This window comes from Manis pentadactyla, chromosome 4, assembly GCF_030020395.1.
Source record: "Manis pentadactyla isolate mManPen7 chromosome 4, mManPen7.hap1, whole genome shotgun sequence".
Taxonomy (NCBI): domain Eukaryota; kingdom Metazoa; phylum Chordata; class Mammalia; order Pholidota; family Manidae; genus Manis; species Manis pentadactyla.
The window spans coordinates 133179139-133202368 of NC_080022.1; the positions used below are offsets into that span (position 1 = coordinate 133179139).

At 54.5% G+C, this 23230-nt stretch overlaps 2 protein-coding genes and 1 long non-coding RNA gene across 4 annotated transcripts; all 3 read right to left on the reverse strand.

The window, feature by feature from the left end:
- Positions 1-4440: 4440 nt before the first annotated feature.
- On the reverse strand, positions 4441-7590 carry LOC130683440 (ral guanine nucleotide dissociation stimulator-like). The gene is made up of 6 exons (XM_057500871.1): positions 7389-7590; positions 7057-7122; positions 6649-6714; positions 5709-5830; positions 5500-5600; positions 4441-5137 (listed from the first exon to the last, which is right to left on the reverse strand). Exons 1-5 carry the CDS (start codon positions 7524-7526, stop codon positions 5519-5521), a joined length of 474 nt encoding a protein of 157 aa, XP_057356854.1. The 5' UTR covers positions 7527-7590; the 3' UTR covers positions 4441-5137; positions 5500-5518.
- Positions 7591-7742: 152 nt separating this feature from the next.
- Positions 7743-11436, reverse strand: LOC118921523 (ral-GDS-related protein-like). Its single transcript, XM_057499483.1, has 7 exons — positions 11106-11436; positions 10438-10527; positions 9947-10101; positions 9286-9806; positions 8360-8554; positions 7946-8049; positions 7743-7776 (listed from the first exon to the last, which is right to left on the reverse strand). The coding sequence occupies exons 3-7, from the start codon at positions 10092-10094 to the stop codon at positions 7743-7745; spliced, it is 1002 nt and encodes a 333-aa protein (XP_057355466.1). The 5' UTR covers positions 10095-10101; positions 10438-10527; positions 11106-11436.
- A 3210-nt stretch (positions 11437-14646) lies between these two features.
- On the reverse strand, positions 14647-23131 carry LOC118921202 (uncharacterized). 2 transcript variants are annotated; one of them, XR_008997162.1, is made up of 3 exons: positions 22961-23131; positions 22576-22756; positions 14647-15585 (listed from the first exon to the last, which is right to left on the reverse strand). It is a non-coding gene; the product is annotated as an uncharacterized LOC118921202 (long non-coding RNA). The 2 variants fall into 2 exon arrangements; XR_008997161.1 differs by lacking the exon at positions 14647-15585 and adding an exon at positions 17345-17480.
- Between the last annotated feature and the right edge of the window lie 99 nt (positions 23132-23230).

Here is a 23230-nt window from a genome sequence, read left to right on the forward strand (position 1 = left end):
AATAGAAAATTGGTCAATAAAATTCAGCCATAAAAAGAATGAGAAAAAAAATTTTTTTACAGATATGGAACAAGTTTAAGTGAAAAAAGCAAGGTATGTATTGTATATAGTATCATTATTTGTACTTTTAAGGTTAAAAAGTAATATAGATTTATATTTATAGAATCAGGAATAAATAAAATTTAAAAGTAGGATTCTAAATCTAACTCTTAAAATGTGAGTAAAAATGGGCTAACTCAGCAGGTGAAGGATATTTAAATCTTGTATATGCAAAGCAGTCTCCTGGGAGGTAACCTGTTAGCGTTTAGACTATTCTGCCAGGTACGAGTGTGTGTACACCTGAGCCCTTGGGCTGTGCCAGGAAGGTTAGGCTAATAACGTGATGTATGGTGAACACCTGCTTCTACTCATTTGGGACCTCAGTTTGACCTCAGGGAGGGACTGGAGACTGAAGTAACATTCTGACATCCTTCACTTAAGACCTCAACCTCCAGTCCCTCCAGCCTATGTCCTCAACATGCCAATTCTTTAACCCTGTCAGGATCTACTCCTTGACCACCTGCAACCCCTGTCTTCCTGTCCTCCCCCTGTGGTAGACTTTGAGGCTCAGCACTAAACTGACACCCTGAACACCTCCACCGTATGCCCCTTTCATCATTCCCACCCGGCCAAACCCCAGCTCGGCCTCTTCCAGACCTGCCCTCTAGGACACGCTTCAGCCTTATTTGATAAAATCACACACATGACGATGCTCGTACCACCATAAACTCACGGACACAAGACCTGCTCCAGCACCGAGAAGCTCGTCCCCTCGCTCAGACCCCGCTCAGCCTAAGCGCACCGACCGCCGACCACGCGCTGGCCCCTCGTGAGCCCCACAGCGCGCCTCCCGCCCCTGAGCTGCCCGCACGGGCTCCCCGACCAGCCGCCCCTCCAGCCTGCCCACGGCGCCTTCAGAGTGCTCCGCGTTCCCCACACCTTGGCTGCCCCGCAGACGCGCCGGGGCCCCCACGTCACGGAGGAGCCCGAAGCCACCAGCCGGGAGCTTCAACTCAACAGCTCTGGGCGGGGACGTGCGCCCCGCGCCTCCCTCCCTCCCCCGCCGCGGGCCGCGCCGGGCCGGGGCCTCGGCCGCGTTTCTGTCTTTTCGGAGCGCGGCCTGCCGGCAGCTCACTGCCCAGGCCCCCCTCCCGTCCCCAGGGCCGCTCCCTACAGGTCGCGCCGCCGGCGCCGAGCTCCTCCTCCCGCGCGTCCGGAGGCGAGCGCGCGCCGGCCTCCCTCAGCGCCGCCAGAGGGCCTGTGCCCTCGGCCACGACTGCGCACGCGCAAGGCCGCCGGCGTCCCGCGGGGCTCGACGGCGGCGCCGCCTCCCCCCGCGGTGCGCGGGGCCGCCGGCCGCCGCCTTAGACGGGGCGAGAGCCGCCCGCCCCTCAGGGGCGCGGGCCCGCCGGCCGCGGCCGCCTTGTGCGGCAACTCTGCGGACAAAGAAGCAACGTAGCAGCCGTGCTGCCTGCTGTGCACCGAGACCCTGGTGGGTCCTGCCGGCGGCGCTGGGCGAGCGGCGGCCTGAGTCCGAGAGGCGGCCTGAGTCCGAGAGGCCGCGCGTACCTCTGAGTTGTTGTGAGGCCCGCGGTGGAAGGCGCCGCAAGCGGCCCCGAGCTGAGCGGCTTGTGGCCGCCGCGGCCTCGGCCGACAGCCCTTCCGGCCTGGAGAGGAGGCCCCGGGCGGCCCGCAGGCCGAGGCGGGGCGCCGGCTTTGCGCGGCCCCCCGGGCCTCGCTTCCAGAGGAGCGCCTGGCGCGCGGCGCCGCAGGCAGGGCCTGCGGAGGCACAGGGCGGAGGTCGGGCACCGGCGCCCCTCCGAGGGGCTCGCACTCCCCTCGCTCTGAGTGTGCACTTTCTCTCTGTAAGTAAAATTTTTACTCTTCTTCACCACTGTGTCTCTGCCCTTCAGTTCTTTGCTGCGGCGGGGACAGGAACCGAGGAGAATACACACGCCCTCCTGACGGGAGCCCCAGGCCAGGGGAGGGATGGGGGACGGAGAACGCTGGGAGGGCAGGGAGAGAGGGGTGCCAGCATGGGGACAGAGAGTTTGGGGAGTGCAGAAGGGAAGCCTGGAGGAGGAACTAGGAGAGAATGGCAGCTGGGGAGGGAAGCCACGGAGCCTCTGTGCTAGTGAGGCAGGGACCATGGGTGCAGACCCAGCAGGGTGAGGGCCTCCAGAATAAAACCCCTCCTGAAACTCCATATTAAACAATTAAGCAAAGTCAGTCATATTAATTCTCTAAAGTAATATAAGCATTCTTGTGTCAGATTAATTAAAACTAAAAAGCCAGGAGTAACTTGGCCTGAAATGTTTGAATATCCCCCACATAAGAAAAGACCACAGCATAGCCCATGTCTTCATTGTGTCAATTACAAGAGGCTATTGTAAAATGTACCATAGCCTGCTAAAAGGCCCGGCTTATTTTCTTTAACTTTACCCAGATGCTGCTTTTCTTCCTCTAGCCCTAATCAAACGATTTGCATCCTAGGCAAGTAATAATGGCAAGCGAACCCAGTCACAAACAACATACTAAAAACAGGAAAGATTCCATCTTAAAAGATAAGATTGCATTTTAAAACCCAAGAAGTCAAAAAATAGGTTTCTCCCAACACAGCAGACAATAAGTCAGCTCACCTTGGGAACAGGACAGGACGTCCTGACTGATACGCTCCCAAACTAAGAAGCTGTTACTCTGGAAAAGAATCAGACCAGTAAATTTCTTGTGTTAACTCTACAAAATAATCTGGAAGACTGATTAAGAAATTAAGTGTCTCTTCAAAGATAAGCATTTGGGGACTATTTAGCAGGTCTGCATCCCTGGCCCTTCGTCTCTCACCTGCCTATAAATCCCCTAGACAGTGCATCACCCCGGGGCTATCTTGTCCTCTCTGGGCAGGTGCAAGCCAGGAGCTCTGTCCTCTGCTTTTTCTCTAAATAAAAGCCTCGCACATGCTCTCCTACCTTGAGTGTTTGCAAAGTTCATTCTCTGAGCCTGTGAACAAGAACACCAGCATCAGCTTCTCTGAGGAGCCCGAAGATGGGGAGCCCCCAGAGCCCATGCCTGGGCACAGAGTGGCGCACCCGGGGCCAGAGGACCCTGCCACCTCCCCAGTACATGCCGGGTGGGGCAGGTGCACTGCAGCCACAGTCAGGGTGGCCATGCAGCTGTGTGAGCCTGGTGTCCCAGCACCAGCGGTCCAGGCCGCGGTGCGCTTGGGGCACCTGCACACACCAGGACAGGACGGACCGCTGGCAAAGTGACCACCCAGCAGGTTGAGGCTGGTGGGCTGTGCAGGATAACAGGTCTGACCTGGGCCACCGCCCTGCCAGAGGCCTGCCTGCCCTCCTTCTGCCCAAACCTCCCTCCCTATGTGGCCGGGGAGCCTGAGGTCATCCCTGGGACCACCATGCAGGTAGATGGCTCTAAGGGTGCTGTGGGCAGGGCGAGGGGAAGGAGGGTGGCCTGGATGTCCCAATTTTACCTCCTGACACCTGGTCACCTGAGGCTGTCAGAAGGGCCCATGTCCGCTTCCGCAGTCCCAGTCTGGGGCCCCACCTGCAGCATAAGCCCTGGAGACTTGTCTCCAGCCTGGAGCCCCCCAAGGGGGTGTTTGTGCTGATCCTGGAACTCCCCTCCAGGCCAGGCCTCCCCTCCTGGGAGGGTGAACAAATCCTGAGAGCCCTAGCGGAGCGTTATGGGGAGAAACAGAGCCAAGTGCCTCCACTCAGGTCACAGACATCAGGCCGCTCAGCCAGGACCCAGGAGCAGGACACCAGCGGCCTCACACCAGCCTGGCCTGGGGCTGGATGGCTGAGACACACCATGGAGGAGGACTGGGGACCTGGGAGCTTTGGTGGGTGCTCTGAGTTGTGAAGCGTAGAGAAATTTGGCTCAGAGAAAGACCCCCAATGGAAGGCGTGCACCTCTTGGAGGTGCTTTGAGAGACCAAGTTCAACATTTTTTGAAAAGGAATTTCTTGGAATGGTTGGGGCGCTGTATGTCATTAAATGGGACAGTGCTAGACTGGTGCCCTGCAGCCCTGGGATCTACTTGGGTTATGACATCTGCAGTGGCATTCAAGGTGTGAAGAGTCACCCCGGGGCATCTATTCAGTAGATTTTGGTGTCTGATCATCACCTATAGGTGTCAGGAAGAAAGACCCAGTTTCTATTTGAACAGCCCTCCCCAGTGTTGCCAAGGTGTGCCAGTCTGGGGCTTAGAGTGCCCCGCTCTTCCTGAGTGCCTTATGGGGGGAGGACAGAGGATGAAGGACAACCTGGCATAGATCAGGGTCCCCCTGCATCAGAGTTGGAGGGCTGGGGGTGGGGTGGGCTGGGGTACACAATGTCTGCAGGAGGGGCAGAGCTTTGAGAAGAAAGAGCAGTGTGGTGGCAAACGTTCGTCATTTATTACATTCTGCACAGGGATGACCCCAACCCCCAGGAACCATAAACCTCTGACACAACACTCAGACCATACTGTGCCTGGGGAGGCTATTTCTCAGGGATGAGGGGAGGGAGTTGCACAGGGGCTCCGCTGGGAGCATGTCCTGGGACCCTGCGATGGCCGGCCACCCCTGCAGCCTCGGATGCCTCCACTGGGTACCCAGGGCGCGCTGGTCCCATGCAGCACTGTGCCGTCTCTGTGTCCATCCTGGGAAAGGCTGGCCATGGTGAGGACGGGCCCCAGCTCTTCCTGAACCGTTGTGGCTATGACTTGGTGGCTGATGGCACCCAGGCAGCAGATAGCATCATGGCGGGAGGCCACCTACTCGAAGGGGAAAACCCTCCACATGGGGGGGTGGCTCGCCTTTGTCCAGCGGGCCACAAGCAGAGGGTAGGACACAGCACGAAGGTGGCCAGGTTGGCAGTGGCTACGTACAGGCCCTTGAGGATGCAGCGGCAGCATGGGAAGATGCCGAAGTCTGTGGACGGAGGAGGTGCCAGAGCACCTGCCCAGCAGAGGTTCAGGATGAGCAGTGGGAGGAAGAGGAGCAGCAAGCAGGTGCCAGGTGCCTCCTGCCTAAGGGGAAGAAGCTCTCTCCACATGCAGCCAGGACACCAGCAGGGCCGAGGGGGCCCGATGACAGCAGCTACAGGGCCATGCAGGTGAGAAGAGGCAGGTTATCCCAGGTTCCCCCCATTACCCTGCTTCCACCCCGTCCCCACTGCCCTCTGGGCTCCGGGCCCTGTGCGGAGAGTCCTGTCAATCACCAGCACCTGGGGGGTCCCTGTCACGGGAAGGCTCCTGAGCGTCACCTACTTACAGAGGAGGAGGCTGGGTCCCAGAGGGGGAGGGGAACCACCCTTCAGTCTGACAGGCCTGGTTGGCCATGGAGCTGGGACCCCAGCCCCACCGGTCTTTAGGATGCCCCCACACCCAACATGACCTGAAGCTTCCCTGAGGCTGAGGAGCAGCCCACCCCCTGCCGATCGCCCCAGCCCAGAAACTCACCTGGCCCTGGCCAGTAAGTTTAAATCTTGTGGGACCTGAAGGACCGTCCCTTTCTGCTGGCCCTCTGGCATGGGGGCTCCAGCTGGCAGGACAGGTTGTAGCTACAGGACAGAGGGACACCTGTGAGCCCCTGGAGCCACATGTCAGGGGGCCCTTCTCCCAGAGCCTGCTGGCAGCTGCAGCCCACGCCTGACTCCGGCTGGCCTCACCTCTCCTCCTCATCCAGGGGCTCCACAGCCTGGGCAAAGGACAGGAAGCACTCATCGCGCTCCAGGTCATACACCTCGGCCAGCTGCCTCTGCATGGTGATCTCGCTTTCGATGACAGCAAACTGGGGCAGAGCAAGAACAGGGTACAGAGAAGGAGGTGTGTGAGGAGTGGGGCGCTATGATGGTTCCGGATCTTTGCTCATGGGAACCCGCCTTCCCTCCAATGCCATCCAGCCCTGCCTGTTCAGACAGTTGGGTCTCCAGCTCCTCCTCCAGGAAGGCAGCCTTGATGCCACACCCCATCCCCCACCTGACAAAGCCTTGAGTGTCCTGAGATCTGGGTGTCTTAACTTTCTCAAGACACATTAGGCCCAGGGGATGGGCTGGACAGGGTCCTGCCCAGGGGGTCTTGACGGCAGGAAGGAAACCAAAGTGCATCAGAAACAGCCCCCTGAGCCCAAAACAAGGCCGGAACGTCCCCACCCTTTCTCAAGTTGGAGGCCCGCCAGGGCCTCCAAGGCTGTCCTGCCCAGAAACAGCACCTGGACCTGGCCCAGGCTCGGGGCTACCGAGAAGTGGGGACTGCACCGGGGAGCTGAGTCCGGGGAGCTGAGGCCTCCGGTGGGAAGGCACTGCCAGCCCCCTGATGTGCTTCCTGCCCTGAAGGAGCAATATCTCTCCCCCTGAGCAGGACCTGAGGGGGAGGCCAGTCCTGCCCAGATGCTGCCTCCTGGAGCCCTCAGCCCCACCTGCCCTGGGGCCAGGACCAGGGCTTAGGCTGGTCCTTCTGGCAGTCCTCTCCAAGAAGCCCAGCTCCTGGGGTGGAGGGGGGAATCAGGAGGCGGGGAAACCTGGTGCTGAGAGGTCCAGGCTCACTGGGGGCTCTCTCCTCTCTAAAGCTCACCATCCTGCCCCCCTGTGCCCCTCTGGGCTCACTCACGTCCTCATATTCCAGGTGTTTGTCTACAGAATCGTCCAGGATCAGTCCAAGGTAGGGGATCAAGTCCTGTGCCACCGGGGTGGGGAGGTGATGAGTCCCCGCCTGCCTCAGGGGCGCCCACAGAGCCTCCCCTCAACCCCACACCCACAGCCCCCAGCTCTCTTGGACCACCCTGTGCTGCCTTCCCCCATCCCTTCGCCCTGCTCTCCCCTCCCGGTCCCTCCCAGGGCTGGCTTTTGGCCAATCCCAGGACCTGTGGCCCCTGCACCTGTCCTCCAACTTCCCCCTGTACCCAGCTGCTCTCGCCCTCCTCCTGGTCACCCCAGTACTGGCAGCTCAGGGCTGGTGGCACCAGGAGCAGGTACAGGGTCGCCTCCACTGCCCCGAACTTGGCCACGCCTCTCTCACCTTTGTCATCCTCTCCTTGGGTCCCATGCGGCCCCGCTGCCTTGCCCTCAATATGGACTCCATCTCCTGCAAGGTCCAGGACACTCAGGTGCTCATGCTCCCCTCCCACGTGGCCTCCCACAACCAGACCGTGGTTGATGGATGCCAGGCCCCCAGTCAAGTGGAGCCAGGGAGGGAGACAGATGAGGCCTTCGGGGGCCTGGGGGACCCTACTTCCATCAGCTTCCCCCTCTCACCCCGCACACATCGAGTCTTCCCCAAAGCTGTGCCACAGCATGGCAGAGGACTTGCCCCGAGGACCCCTCCCTTCCAGACCTCCAGCCCCCATTTACCTTGAACAGCCGCTTCCTGTGAACCCAGTTGTCCTGCGTTTTCAGGTCTTCATATACCATCAGGCAGACGCTAAGGGGAGGGGAGAGGAGGAGGGAGACATGTGGCCAGCAAGTGGAGAGTCTCGGGGCAAACCCCATTTCCTGGAGATCCTAGAAGGTCCACTAGCCTGTAGGAGGCTTTCCACCATGGCCCTGAGCCCTGGGGAATCTGTGGCCTGTGGAGGGGCTCCATGTTTCCACCCAGGGCCTCCATTCCCAGTTCCCCCCGGGGGCGAATCTGCTTTGGGCCAGGTCGCTGTCCTTGGGGCAGAGACCTCCTGCTGCAGAACACAAGCTCAAGATCTCCAATGGGCTTCAACCCACACCTGACATTGGAGGAAACTGATTCCTGCAGGGGTACCCATGACCTAACCCACAGGGGGCCCCAAGAGCCCGCCATCCCTGTCCTTAAGTTCCGCTGCCTCCCAGGAAGTCCCAGACAACTGAGGGGACACTGCCAGATGTAGGTGTGTCCCTGTCCACTCAGGTGCCCTGGTTTCAGGGACAGGAGTACCCACCAGGAAACATGTTCCCAGGTGCTTTCCAAACGATGAATAGCAGGGCTCTGCAGGGCCGAGACAATGGCATGGAGGGCAGCATAGTTCCTGAGGTTCAGACTCCCCTGGAGGGAAGACAGAGCTGAGAGCGTGGCCTGCTTCTCTGCTCTGTCCCCCCATGAACTCCTGTCCTTAAAGGAGACAGACACCCAGGGAGCCCAGCACACCTGGTACCTGCTGAGCAGCCTTCCTGGGTGGAGGACTGTAGCTCAAACCAAGGAAGGGGCCAGGGATGGCTGTCCCACCCCTGGGACCTATGAGTGCAGGTCCACACACCCCTGGCAGGAGGGGCCCAGGGACTGTGCAGGGCAGACCACAGGCACCCATCCTGAGAGCTGGCCAAGGAGGGGACCCCGGGGGCATCCCATGACATACCAAGGCCACCCAGATCCAGAACCTAACCACTTCAGCCCTGTCCCAGGCCATCATGCTCAGGGTCCCGAGGCAGGTGGTGGTGACCAGCTTAACCAAGGCATCAAATTCCCTGAGGACCCTATACGTGTCTCCCATCTGTGGCTGGTTCTGTAAGTAATTGTTACATTCCACAAAGTCCATCCTGTCGTACAGCCCCTGGGGATCACAAGGGAGGGTCATCCAGCTGTGCCCCTGGCGCCCCTGTTCCCAGGCAGGGTCACCGGTCAGAGCTGGAGCCCAGGCAGCTGAGGACGTGCTGTGAGCCTTGTGGCCGTCCAGACTTCAGACCCTGTCCACTGAGGCACCCAGTGGTGGGGAACAGAGGGGCTTTGCTCACAGGCATCCTCACTCACTTCCTCCCTGCAGCAAAAGGCAGCTCATGCTTGCCCAAACTGTGGCATCTGCCTCCCATTCTGCCACCCCGTGGACCCCACTACCCACTCAGGTGCAGTTTCCCCCAAAACAACTCCACCCAGAGCCTTTGTTGGCGTCTGTGTCTCCCACACAGTCAGTCCATGGCAGGGGCCTCTGAAGTGTGGAGGCTGTGGAGGCCTGCCAGACCAATGGCCCGAGGGCCTAAGGCCCTAGCAGCACCTCCCTGAGTACCCTCCCCTGCCCTGCCCCTCCCAGCCTGGCCAGGCCCTGCCCACTTTCCCACCGCTCCTCCTCACTGGTCTGCAAGTATCCCTAAGGGCCAGCCCTACTGTCCCTGTGTGGTTAGGGAGGGCTTGGGGGTGAGGAGAGTCTCTCAGGGCACATGGTGAGTCCGTGGGGAAGCTGGGACATGGGCCCAGATCACAGGAGTCCACGTCAGGGGACGGCAGGTCTGGGGCAGCCGGTGACAAAGGGCAGGGCCACCCCCGACCCTGAGAGCCCACTCCGCTCACCGCACAGATCAGGGTCAGCTGCTCAGCCACCAGGCCATGGGGAAATGCCAGAATGGTCCACTCCTCCTTCCTCCGCACGTCCCGGGTGATTGCGACACAGGTGCTGGTGGGCTCCGGGTCCGCCTCTGGCTCTGCCAGGCCCGGTGCCATTCCTGCAGGTGCCATGGGACCCAGGCCCGAGGGCTCATGGGGCTCCAGCTTGGGGCCTGGCACCAGGGGTGAGACCACTCCTGGGATGTCCCAGGGGCTCATGGGGTCTGGACATGGCTCTGGCTCTGCAAGGCCTGGTACCATTAGGGCAGTTGCTCCAGGCCCCATGCCTGAGGGCTCATGGGGCTCCAGCTCGGGGCCTTGCCTCAGAGCTGAGGCCTCTGCTGGGATGTCCTCCAGTTCTGCAGGGGCTGAAGCAGGTGACACCGGCTGTAGCTCTAGCACGGGGGTCTGAAAGAGCTCCTGGACTCGCTGTAGCCACGATGCCAGCCCTCCCTTTGTCTCTGGGGCCAGCTGCATCTGCCGTGGGTCTGGAGCAGGACACAGAGAAAGGGTCACTGTGGGGCTGATTGCCCATGTCTTACCAATGACAGAAGAGCCCTCACTGCCTTGAAGGGAACCCCAGTCTAGGAAGCCCACCCTAGACGGTCCCCTGGCTGTAGCCCCTCACCTTCCAGCTCTGCCACCGTGGGCCCCAGGTGCTCCTCCTGGACCAAGTGGTGGAGGACTTGGCCCTCCAGGGTGGATGAAGGCTGGCTGCCATGGAGGTCACTAGGCACATGCTCGGGCTCCCAGGCAAGGCACCTAGCCTGTCCCATCCTGGGGCTGGGGGAAGGCGGGGGGGTGGCAGAGTGAGAAGCCTGGTCTTTCCAGCCATACTGGCCTCCCGGTCCACCCTTGTGTGGGCCTGGCCACTGTGCACTCCCCTGCCTGTCCAGGCACCTGCCCCTCCCCCTTCCTGACCCTGCGTGTCTGTCGTGGGACCCCATCCTTTCCCATTCTCCCAAATAGGAAGTCCCCAGTCGTCAGCCCACCCATGGGAATCCGAAGATGAGTGACCTACTGGGTTCTGCTGTGCTCCTCCTGCCCCAAGCCCCAAACTCCTCCTCCCCCCATTCTGTGAGACAGGCAGCACTCCCTCTGGACTCAGTGAATGCTCACATTTTCAGTTCCTTCTCTGTCCCCTTGTAATGCCCCCTGTAACTTGAGGAGGCTGTGAGGGCATTGCCTGTGAAGCTCCCCGGCCATGACCTGCGGATGACGCCTGAAGTGACTACCCAACTCCACCCAGGACAGGGTCCCAGTATTGTGTCTGCTTCCTTCACTCAGTTATGCTAAGTGTCCCCAAAGGGTCTGCATGATGTGGGCGCTGCATACCTATTGTTGCTGAAGGAAGTCCTGCCAAAACCTTCCCAGGTATCCCTCTGCTGCCCCCAGAGGTCCCTCATGTGGCCACGGTGAGGTTAAGGACCAGGCCCAGCCACAGGGAATCGTGAGCCTCTGTTCCAAAGGCTGCTTTCCATGTGCTTTTCCAAATGAGCCAGGCTCCAGGCCACTGATGGGTGAGACCAAAGGCTTTCATCGGGTACAGAGACGTAAGCCCCGAAATGACCCAGCTTGGCTGGCAGTCCTTTCTGCACTGCCAGGAACCAGAGGAGCCCCTCTAAGACTCCTCCTGTGTTCCCCATGGGCACCCTAACAGGCTGATCGCCAGCCACCCTGCCTGTCAGAGGAGCACACTGTGGCTCAGACACATGTGGGGACACACAAGACACACAGCAGGCTGTGGGCAGAGGCCCGAGTGTGCCGAGGAGGGGGTGGGTGCTCACCGGGGGAGCCGTTGGCCTATGGTTGGCTGGTCAGCATCCTCAGGAGGGAGTGTGGACTCGGGAGTGCTCTGGCTGGTGTTTGGAGTTGGTTCCAGTCGTGCTGTGCGCTTTCTCTGCTTCCCCCTCACACCTGTCTGGGGTGCCCTGTGCCTGGGGACCTCAGTCCCATGGACAGATGGCTCAGGTGTAGGCTGAGGGGGACAGCAGTGATAGAGTCAGTGGAAACCCAGGAACCACCAGGACGAGGGAGGTTTGTAGCTCACCCGAGAGTCCCCAGCCCCCTGGGATGCAAGCAAGGAGAGGCACAGGGTGTCCCTGGGAACGAGGTTCCAGGCCCTCTGGAGTGGTCCTGTCAGCCACTCTCGTGGGGAAGCCCTGGGAAGGTCCTGGCAGGTTGCCAGGTTTGGAACGGGGTCCTGTGGTGTAGACAACCTGCCCAGGTCCAGGGAGATGGAGTAGGTGAATCCATCCACCAGCTCCTCCACACTCCCCAGGGTGGAGCTCTGCAAAGCCGGCACCTGGTAGCTGGGGAGGAGGCACTCATGATTGCATAGACCTCCCCACAGGGGGCAATGTGGGCCCCAAACTGTGCCCCCAAGATCAGGCCCACAGGGCCATCTGCATAGACATCCAGTCCCTCAGGGAAGGAGAGGACACCCCTGGGCTCAGGACTAACATGTGGGTGGAAGTACCTGGTCCCAACACTCACCTCCAAATTCTGAATGATGAGACCAGAGCTGTAACACTGACTGCCCCTTGCTCCCCAGCCTTCAGTCCCACCCATGCCCCACACCCACTGCACACACACAAGGGGCCTGGGGAAAGGTCAGCCAGTATGGGTCACACTCGTGGCCTGGCCCTGGAGTGGCCCGCTCTGGGCTGCCCTGTGTTACCTCGGGGCTCCTCGGGAGACACGGACAGAGGCGTTGGAGGAGGTCACTGAGCCAACGCCCACAGCGAGCAGGAAGACTCTCCCTCTCAGCTTCCCTGACTCCCACACCTTCAGCAGGCTCCACACAACAAGACCGCATGTTGCTCTGTTGAGCGCCTCTGGTCAAGTGAGCAGGACTGGGTTCTGCGACCAGGAGCTGGGTTCTGTCCGTGCGGGTCACAATTGAGGTTCTACTTGGCATGTCATCAGTGACATCACTTCTTCAAGGGCCCCTCCCTGCATTCAGACACACCCACATGCCCCTCTGGGATGCTGACTGCCCACCCTCCTGGCCCTTGCCATGCATGACTACACAGATCTCCACCAGAGCCCTCTCCTCACTCTTGGCAATGTCACCGGGGTCCCAGCTCTGAGGAGACAAGAGCTGAACTCAGGCCACTTTTTCTCACCAGTTCCCTGTCCTGCTAAGGCCACAGCACCTCCCAGGACCTGCCCAACATCCCGACCTGCACAGGGAGGTTCATGCCAGACATTCCTCCCTAGGGACATCCCCAGGGATATATGGATGACACCTCCAGCTCCTGGGGGCTGGTGTCACGTGTGTCTGACACACAGACTCAGAGATGGAAGAATGCCAACCAGGCTTGGCATGGAGCGTGGAACACCACGCAGGTCAGGCCGGGGTCCGGGCCTTGTGATCTTGGGCAAGTCCATCTAACGCTAGGCCGTTTTCAGGTGTGCACCTTGAAGAGGCAGCAATGAGAGGAGATCCAGGTGTTGCCATCTACTGCCTTCCACCTTCCAAAGGTCCAGGCTGCTCTCAAACTAGGTGTTTTTCAGATCAATCAGTAAATGGGTCAGAGTAGCACACTGGAAATGAAGCCTATGCTGCCTCTGAAATCCTAGGTGGTCCACCAGGCTGCTGTGCTCGTGTGTGTGTGTGTGTGTGTGTGTGTGTGTGTGTGTGTGTTGGGGTGGGGGGTGCAGATACAGCATCTTATTCTTCACCTTAGAGGGGATAGCTTGGCATGCCCACAAGATAGACTTCTAGTAACTTCTCTAAGATGAAAGGTCCCTGAATTTTTGTTGGATTTATTTCCCACCTTCTGACACGTGACTGTGCTGTCAATATGCCTCGATGAGCTGTACTTCCTGATCCCTGGGTCCAATCAGCCTAGTACCATCAATGGGATGGGCCAGTGTGACGGCTTCTGGAAGGAAAAGGAAATGAAGCTTCTGTCTAAATGACAACCTAAGTCTGGAGGTCTGATATACCTCTGAGATAGTTTTCTCTCCTGGCCGACTGAAAGCTAACTGCCCTGCTCGTCTTTACTCACAGGAAGAGAACAAAGAGCATTTTCCTGACCAATAGTTACACACTGGGTGCTTGGGGATCAAGTGATGAAGCCCCATGTGCAGCAGGAACTGCAATTTGAGACACTCTGATTACACTGACAATCATGCACTGTCATCTCCAAGATTCGTCCATTTTCTAAGTAGGCTAAATGAGTGACTTCAATAAGGGTATGTGGAAATCGGCACCCCTACTTCTTTCAAATCCTTGGTGTCACCAGGCATTACTGCTTTCAATGTATACTTTAGAGGGAGTTCTAGAGGCTTGTACTTGACCTGCCACACAGCATGAATTACTTGCCGGCACAGTCCCCTGTGCCTAGCAAGGAGGAAGCTGGGAGCTCTGCATCCCTGACAACTCAGCCCTGTGGGCTCTGACACTGAAGGAGCGGCACTGTGGGCACTTGGTCAGCGTGGGGGTTGCTGCTCCTGATACCAAGACCTGGTCCTCGTCCCTGAGGTCAAACCACAAAACACAATGACAAGGTTTTGAGGAAAGGAAAGAATCATTTATTGACTTGCTAGCAAATGAGGGAGTGGTAGGCTCCTGCCTTGAAGAACCACCGTCCTCCTGACACACAAGTGGTCAGGGCTTTTCGAGGGGAAATGGTAGGAGAGAGGCTGGGGTGCCAACACATGAAGTAGCAGCTTGCAAGGGTCCAGGCAGACATTCCTGCACCAATTCACTAGCTTTTTGTTTTTCTTTTCTGCTCCTCCTCAGTCCCCTGGGACAGGATGCTTGGGTTGAACAAAATCAGCTTTCAGCTTTAATTCTGACCCTCAGACTAAGAAAATCTGGAGAACAAGAAGAAATTGCTGCCCCATCCACCTCTGCCCATTAGTGGACAAGGTTTCTGGGGCTGCTTGAGTTCACTTTCCAGTGAATGTTAGTGTTCTGTTTTGAACAAAGATTTCGTTCCTCTTTTCCTCTACTACACATTCATTTATTACTGTTACATTCCCTCCTCCACGGTCTTAACAGGTGTCGCAAAACAGTTCATGAAATGCCTTGAGGGAGGGTTTCTGACTTTATTTCCCGAAGATAGTCACAAGTTGAAAAACACAGCTCTAAGCATTTCTTGGAATATCAGTGCTGGCTGACAAGACAGGAACTGCCATTATGCAGTTCAGATTTCCAGTGGACTTAGCTTATGTGTTCAAATTCTGCAAATGTTGCTGTTAGAATCAGCAAGGGACTGTCTCCTTGCAACTGCCTGGAGCTGACAGCCTTGCATTTAATACTCGCATGCAGAATTTTCTCAAGAGCCCCTCCCCCACTTCTAGCACATGAACAAGTTGGGGAAATGAGAAGAGGGGACCCACAGAGACCTTTATGTCCAGAACTACTGCCCCACTCCCTCCACAGAGGCCTCAGGAGCCGAGGGGGCAGTGCTTGCAAGCCCAGGGCCTCCACTTTGCCTTCCAGGCTGCTCCCCCTGCTGCTGCTACGCTTGTTACCACTTTAGGAAACCTATGAGAAGAACACAAGCGCAACTAGGGCCTCACTGAGGTTTCGGTTCAGTGAACAGGTGAGGCTACAGCTCCTAGGAGTCAGCCTCATTCTCGACCCCTTCTTCCCCCCACCCCCCACTGCCAGCCTGGCCTGCGCCTGCACCTCATTGCGAGCCGGGGTGGGGCTGCGGGTGAACAGTGGGTTCCCTGGGTCAGGTCGGAGCATAGGGTCCGCATCTCCCGCTGGCTCCCAGCCCGCGCGGGTGCTGCCCATCCTCCCGACTTGCGCGGCGATCTCCGGCCGGCCTCCTTCCTCCCTTCAGTGGGTTAGTCTGGTAGGGCTGCCATAATGAAGGACCACAAACCACACGGTGAGGGCGCCCTAATCAACAGAAATGGAAGGTTTCCCAGTCCTGGAGGCTAGAAGCTAAGAATAAGGTGTCAGCAGGATTAGTTCTGACGGCCAAGGGGGCATCTGTGCCAGTTGCTTTGACTTGTAGAATCCTGGGGTTTTTTATGCGGGTCTGCACGTCATTTCACCAGTCACGTTGCATTAGAGGCCAACCCTAAACCAGTGTGACTTCATCTTAATCACATCTGCAAGGACCTTATTTCCCAATAAGGTCCTGGTGGTTAAAACTCCAATGTATCTTTTCAGGGTGACATAATTCAATCCATAACAATCAGCAAGCTTAGGCTGGCGAGGAGAGCATGGAGAGCAGATCTGTTCCTTATCTCTGCAGCTGTTGCCAAGCCGTGATCCTAGCCAGGGGATCTTCACATCTGGGCAGTGATTGGAAATGGTAAAATGCTATTCGTATAGATACATACACATTACTAGGGGCTAGGCACTGTTTTAGGTAACAATTAATACATATAGAGCGTTTAGAATAGGACTAGATAAGTGTTCTCTATTAACACGTTTAAACTGCAAAACAACCCTAGAAGTAGGTACAATTATTATCTCTGGTGCACAGACAGGGCAGGTTATTTACCTCAGGTCCCACAGCTAATAAGTGGTAGAACTGGAATTAGAACCCAGGCAGCATGGCTCCGGAGCCTGACTCATAACCACGACATTCCAATGATGTGAGAGGTGCTGCGGTGGGCAGTCATGTCAAAGGCTGGTGGAGTTACAGAGTCTGAAGAGGGCCCATTGGATTTATCAACAGGAGGTCATGGGTGGTGGAAAGAAACTAGCTTCAGTGACATGCGTGGCTGTTGAGCACCTGCAAAGTGGTCAGTGTGCATAGCAATGTGCCATAACTAAAATACAAGGAATAATACCTTAATAAATAAATAAACTACATGGGATTTCAAAGACTTTGTACAAAAAAAATGTAAAATGTTCCATCAATTGTTTTGTATATTAATGCTGAATTGACATTTTGAATATATTGGGTAAATGAAATACATTATGAAAATTAAGTGCAATTGTATAGTCACTCTTTTAAACCATAGCTACTAGAATAGTTTAAATTACATATGCAGCTTGCAATATATTTCTATTTCTAGTGCTGGCCTAGAAGGTCACATTGGAGGAAAAGGGAGCAGTGGATAAAACTAGAGAGAGGTCTAGGTGACATCAAAGAACAAAGAGGGAGCAAGGGAGAAAGCACGCTGGTGGAGAGTAGTTGTAATGAGAATCGGACCTTAAGGTCATAGAATTTCAAGAGGGGGGCAGTTCTTGGCAATGACAAAGTCCACGTGTGGCCTAGGAATCAGTCCCGGAAGTAGGGGGCAGAGATATTGCAATGAGGGGTGAGGGGGCACCTGAGAGATCATTAGGTGGCATTAACAGGGTCAGAGGAGACACTAATCTAGTTCAGAGCCTCTCAACCTCAGCCCTGTTGACAGTTAAACGGGCTGGGGAATGCTTTGTGATGGGGGTGGGACTTGGTGCAGGGCTTGTCCTGGGCTTTGCAGGTTGTTTAGCATCTCTGGCCTCTGAGCACTAGATGCCAGCAGTACACCCCTGCCCCCAATTGTAACTAAAACTGTCTCCAGACTTAAATGTCCTGGGGGGGGCGGGGGTTGGAGGAGGGTTCTGGCAGTGGGGAAAGGTGGGAGAAGTACAAAATTGCCCCTGGTTGAGAACTACGGGTCTAGCTGGATGCTCTGAGCTTCAAAATAAGGTAGAAAAAGAATAGTCTTTAGGTGAGGGTAACAGGGTAGGAATTGCAGACATCACCTCTCAGCATGGCCTATGTGGTGTGCAGTGAGCAGGTAGGAACTGAGCTAGGTTTCTGTCCTGAGGAGCCATGTAGAGACAATAAGTATTTCAAAATATTAAACTAATATGATGCCCAGTGACCTTTGAATCTTGAGGTTAACTTTCCTAAATTGCCAATGAGATAATAGTTTCTGTTATTTCAATAGTTTTAATTCTAGGACTTGATAGAGAAAAAGGATTGTTTTGATTTTCTAAGTTCTTCCTTATGTATCAAGTGAGTTAGGTCTTAACGTAGTTTCACTAGAAGCTGTGTATACAGAAATGAAGGACTTTATTTGGGCAGGTTCACACCCAGGTGCAAAACCGCTCTGCTTCTGAAACATTGATGAAAAGGCCAAGTGAGTCAGTCCTGAGAGTCTGTTCCACTCAGCGTCAGCTGGGGCCGCCTGAAGCCTGGGCGCTGGGATCCCCTGGGGGGCTCTCTCCTGCGTATCTGGCACTTGTGCTGGGAAGACACAGCAGTTGGAGCTGGAACTGGTGGGGCTCTGCAGGCAGCCCCCTCAATGTGGGTGACTGCTTTGAAAACCCCTTCCTATTCCCCACTTCCCTACAGTGGTTGGAGCTACTCTATTTTTATACTTTTAGTGGGTAACATTGTTTTTAAAGGTATGTAGTTTTGAGATATGTATTAATAAAATCCACCCATTTTTAAGTGTACTCTTCAAACTTCAATGAGTTTTGGCAAATGTATAGCTGTTTAACAATGATTAAAATATAGAATATTTCCATTACTCCAAAAAATTCCCTCATGTCCTTTTCAGTCAAGTGACCACCAATGTGCTTTGTCACTATAGTTTTATCTTTTCTAGAATTTCACGTAAATGGAATCATACAGTATGTCATTTGTTGTGTCTGGTTTCTTTCATTTAGTATGGTTTTGAAATTCTGTATCATGTTTATCAATAGTTGGTTCCTTTTTCTTAATTTCCATGTCCTTTTGCTCAATCTCCATATCCATATCCAAACTATATCCATAGTTTGCTTGTGTATGAATATCACATACAATGTTTTCCCATTCACCAGCTGATGGAGCTTTGGGTTTCCAGTTTTTGACTAACATGACTAAGACCATAATGAGTATCTTTGTGTACAATCTGTGGGGCAGATTTTCTCTTCTCCTGGATACTTAGGAATGGCATTGCTGGGTCTTACCTTGGCATTTTGTATTTTTTAACACGTAAACCCCTAGTACTTACTAGACAATGAGAGTGAGCCCAATTTCTGTTTCCTGCTCCCACACACAAGCTCACCAGCAAGAGAATTAGCTGTAACTCTCCACATAAGCCTTGGTGCCTCTCCTGCTGAAATCGTTGGAGTGTTTTCATTTAGCAAAATTCACATTGTAATGTACAATTACATAGATTTCCCTGTTTTTTCATTTTGAATTGGCAGACCTGACAATTCTTTTAGTCTTACATTCACTTTCTATTTCACTGGAATAAAACCTTTAGGAACTTTTTAAGATAAATTTATAAGTGTTAATCTGAATCCTTGCAAGCTTGAAAACATAATTTTGCCCTCAAACTTGAATATCTTGGGGCATAGAAATCTAGCTTTACAATCCATTTTCTCACAGAATTGTGAAGATCTCCGGTGTGGCAGGTGGTCTGGCTCCTGGATGTCTCCTGCTTGTACCCACTGGGGTGGCACAGCCCTGCTGCTCCGTGCCTGAGTGCCCTACCACCCCCTGCAGTGTTAAACATTCCTTTACAAAAGTTACCTTATCATAAAAACCTTAAGAAAGCCCTCCCTCTTCTAAGGAAAAATCTATTTACATTTCCTTCTAATATACTTCAGTTTAACTATTTATTCTACCTGGAATTTGTTTTTGCAAATGGTGTAGATGGAAATTTGTTCTCCGAATGGGTGGCTGACTCACAGCCATTCTTTACTATTTTGAAATGTAAAGTTTATCATTTACTAAGCTCCCATGTAGTCTTAATGTTACATTGATCTGTGTCAATGAAAAGCTTATTACTTAGTAAATTAGAAACACAAGTTACAGAACCATACTGCAGTATGGCACCATTTTATCCAATGAAGCAAAAATAAATTTACAAAGTACAAATATGTATGTTTGTGTGTGTGTATTTTTGTTAAATATACAGAAAGGAATTTGGAAGGTTACCATACTAATAAATTACATTTAAGAAGGGTAATGGGATTTTTCTCAAGATGGTGGCGTGAGTAGGGTGGCAGAAATCTCCTCCCAAAACCATATATATTTTGGAAAATACAGCAATACAACCATCCCTAAAAGAGAGACCAGAAGATACAGTACATGAGCCAGACTACATCTACATCTGTGAGAACTCAGCATCTCACGAAAAGGGTAAGATACAAAGCTGTGACCTGGTGGGACCCAAGCATGCCCCCAACCCCAGCTCACTGGCAGGAGGAAAAGAATCACAGTGGGGAGGGAGTGGAAGCACAGGACTGCTAAATCACGCCTTAGTAATCTGCACCGGGAGCACAGACACACATTGCATGGTGTACTGGATATTAGAAACAGAAAAGTAAAATCTGAGACTGCGACTGCGAACAGGTTCCCACAGCCTGCTGCCCTGGGACAAAAGAAAAGTTGGCACTTTAAAAGTCTTAAAGGGACAAGGGCTTAACAGGTGGACAAAATTGTCCTGGAACACTCAGCCCAGCAGGCTGGGAATTTTAAGCAGCTTCAGGCACCCTAACCCCATGGTGGCAATGCAGCACAGCTCTGAAGCCCCTCATGGCGATAAGCAGCCTGCCATTCATTCCTTCCCCCCACCCCCACCGACACTGTAAGCAAACCAGCTGACCCGCCATTGCTGCGGACCAGCCGGAGAGCAGCCCCGCCCACAGCAACCATACAGAGTCTTCTCCCAGCATGCAGCTAACTGGGCCGGCCCAGAGGCTGTCCCCAGTGTTCAGCCGCCCGGCACAGGGAGAGGAAGCCGGCGCAAAGTCCGGAAGGCACGAAGAGGTGCTGTTCTCACAGGAGAACACACGCCACGCACCTATGACCCACACAGTGCCCTAGGCTATCCTGAGGGTCGCCCCGCCCACGGCAGCTCAGGGTATCAACCCAGAGACTGCTCCCTGTGTCTGGGTAACTGGCACAGGCAGTGGAGAGGGCAAGGAGATCAGAAAGCAGGAAGGGACTTTGTTCTCCCAGCTGATGCACATGCCACTCACCGGCAATAACTTCTATCACCATGAAAAGGCAGAAGAACCTCGTCCAGTCCAAAATCACTCAAACAATGGCAGAAAGAGGGCCTGGCGAGATAGATATAACCAATCTTCCTGGGAAAGAATTCAAACTAAAAGTCATAACCCAAAGGGGAACCCTCCTACACTGCTGGTGGGAATGGAAATTAGTTCAACCATTGTGGAAAGCAGTATGGAGGTTCCTCAGAATGCTCAAAATAGAAATACCATTTGACCCAGTAATTCCACTCCTAGGAATTTACCCTAAGAATGCAGCACTCCAGTTTGAAAAAGACAGATGCACCCCTATGTTTATCGCAGCACTATCTACAATAGCCAAGAAATGGAAGCAACCTAAGTATCCACCAGTAGATGAATGGATAAAGAAGATGTGGTGCATATACACAATGGAATATTATTCAGCTATAAGAAGAAGAAAAATTCTACCATTTCCAACAACGTGGATGGAGTTAGAGGGTATTATGCTCAGTGAAATAAGCCAGGTGAAGAAAGACAAGTATCAAATGATTTTATTCATCTAAGAACAAAGAAAAAACTGAAGGAACAAAACAGCAGCAGACTCACAGAACCCAAGGATGGACTAACAGTTACCAAAGGGAAAGGGACTGGGGAGGGTGGGTGGGAAGGGAGGGTGAAGGGAGGAAAAGGGGCATTACAAGATTAGCACACATAATGTAGTGGGGGGACACGGGAAAGGCAGTACAACACAGAAAAGACAAGCAGTGATTCAATAGCATATTAACACGCTGATGGACAGTGACTATAATGGGGTGTGTGGGGCGGACTTGATGATGGGGGGAGTCTAGTAACCATAATGTTGCTCATGTACTTGTACATTAATGATACCAAAATTTAAAAAAAAAAAAAGATGCTTGGACGTGAGCAGAGCTAGCCTCAGAGGGGAGGGAGGAGCACTCTAGGAAGGACTGGTGCAGCAGGACCCAGCCAGGGGGGCAGGCATGATTCAGAGACCTTAGCTCATGTCTGTCTCTGCTGGCATACCTGCGGCTGGGTTTTGAGGGTGAGGGTGTGGGAAGGGGGGCAGTGTCCCCAGGGAAAGGGAGAGTAGGAGGTACTCCAGGCAGAGAAGAGCCCATGAGCAGGGCAGAGGGCCAGGGGGCTGAGGCTGGAAGGCTCGATGGATCTCCATGACACTCGGGGGGGCAGCAGTGACTCAGGGTCAGGAGGCCCCATATTACCCCTGTACTCTGTCCCAGTCAGACGCACAAAAGTACCCAATCAGATACAGAGGCAGCAAAAAGAACAGGGAGGGGGTTGGGGGTAGGGAAGCCAGAGGCTGAAGGCCTGAGGGGCTGCTGGGGAGGGGCAGGGAGGCCTGGTGGGGTGCAGCCTTGGGGCTGGAGATGCCTCCAGGGTAAGAGTGCGTGGTGGCCTAGAATTCCATAAATGAGGTGGGAAAGGCTTGGAGCTGCCTGAGACCAGCTGCCTGCAAGACAGGGGGTCCAGGAGGGGGAGCTGTGGGAGAGGGAGACACAGAGAGACAGCTCCTGCGTGGCCTCCTGACTCCTGTGGGTGCCACGCCCCCCAGCCCCCAAACCACACTGTTGCCAGGTAAAGCCGTGCTGCAGTCAGACCCAGGCGCTCAGGGTCTCCACAGGGCCAGGGCCTGCCACCAGGAGTGTGGCCCCAGGGGCAAGGTTCCGCAGGACGCCATCTGTGGGGACTAGGGGGACAGGCCCAGCTCCGGCCACACACGTGTCAGTGGAGCTGCTAAATACGGTCAGGGTATACTTTCTACAAGACCCACCCAGGAGAGGCCTCCCTGCTCCAGAGGAGCCCACTAGAGAGCACAGGGCAGACACAGTGGGCACTGTGTAAATCTGCCTGTAAAATCCTAAACTGGTTCTGGGAGGAGACACACAACTGGTTGTGGTGTTGGCTTCTGGGAGGGGTACTGGGAGGGTCAGGGAACAGAAGCTGGAGGAGACAGACTTTTCACTCTACCTATCCTTTTGTAGTTTTTGAAAGTTTCTTTACCAGGTGTATGAATTACCTATGCAAACATAAGATGAACCAACTCTACAAAATAAAGGATTAAAAGACCTTTTTAAATTGCAAAGCGAACGGAGTTTTAAACACACCTCCTCAGTCACTCTTGCAGGGATGGAATACACAATGAAATGTAAATGTTCATTAACACCTCACAAAAATATCCACATATTATACATCACATACAAAAAAAAAAAAGGCACCCCCAACTTTACCACAGCATTCTGAGTCCTCTGCCTTGGCTCTGGCCTTGCTTTGATGACAAAACTCACATTGAGTAATAATAATAATAACAACAACAATGCTACTTAGTAAGTTTTCACCTTGTGCTACAGCATGCTTTGTCTCCATCGTTCCATCGAAGTCTTCTGACTTCCTCATTTTCCAGATGAGGAAACAGTTAACTCCGAGACCATGTTTGCTGAGCCCCCAAGCTCGGTCTAGGTGAGTAGGCCTGGCCCGGCAGGGAAGGCTGCTATGGATTCGTGGCGTCCCCTGGAGGTCCTGTGGGAAGTGTGGCAAAGAACCTAATGAGCCTTTGGATTTCTTTTGAGGATAGGCAACGAGGGAGGCAATCCAGGATCTGTGGACTCCCACTTTGCTCCCCACTATTCTCGGAGAGCCCTGGCAGGGGACAGGACCCTGGCTTAGGAGGTGACGGTGAGGGTGACACAGACCTAACCCGAAAGGTCAGAGGGGGACACAGACCTGCCCGGAGGATCTACGAGGAGAGGCACCGTCCGACAAGCGCATTCCTGAGGCTTTCTCTGGGAGCTAAGGCTCTATATTTAAGCAAACAAGCAAACAGGCAAAAACACGCTGATGGGCACAGAAAAACCAACGCCAAAACGTCTCGGAGGCCAGGAGGGCGAGACCGGCAGCCACAGAGTGACAGTTACTGGTCACATTCCCTTAGGTTCCCGCCCCAGAACCTCCCAGCCATGGGTGGGCCACTCCTCCAGACTTAGCACGCTCATT

Coding starts and splice junctions, on each gene's coding strand:
- LOC118921523 (XM_057499483.1), bottom strand. CDS start 10,094: ATGGGACAGGCTAGGTGCCTTGCCTGGGAGCCCGAGCATGTGCCTAGT. Junction 9,807..9,946: donor CACGGTGGCAGAGCTGGAAG/GTGAGGGGCTAC, acceptor GTCCTGCTCCAG/ACCCACGGCAGATGCAGCTG. Junction 8,050..8,359: donor TCTGGATCTGGGTGGCCTTG/GTATGTCATGGG, acceptor TCTTCCCTCCAG/GGGAGTCTGAACCTCAGGAA.
- LOC130683440 (XM_057500871.1), bottom strand. CDS start 7,526: ATGGGGTTTGCCCCGAGACTCTCCACTTGCTGGCCACATGTCTCCCTC. Junction 6,715..7,056: donor CCAAGGAGAGGATGACAAAG/GTGAGAGAGGCG, acceptor CCGGTGGCACAG/GACTTGATCCCCTACCTTGG. Junction 5,601..5,708: donor CCCCTGGATGAGGAGGAGAG/GTGAGGCCAGCC, acceptor TCTGTCCTGTAG/CTACAACCTGTCCTGCCAGC.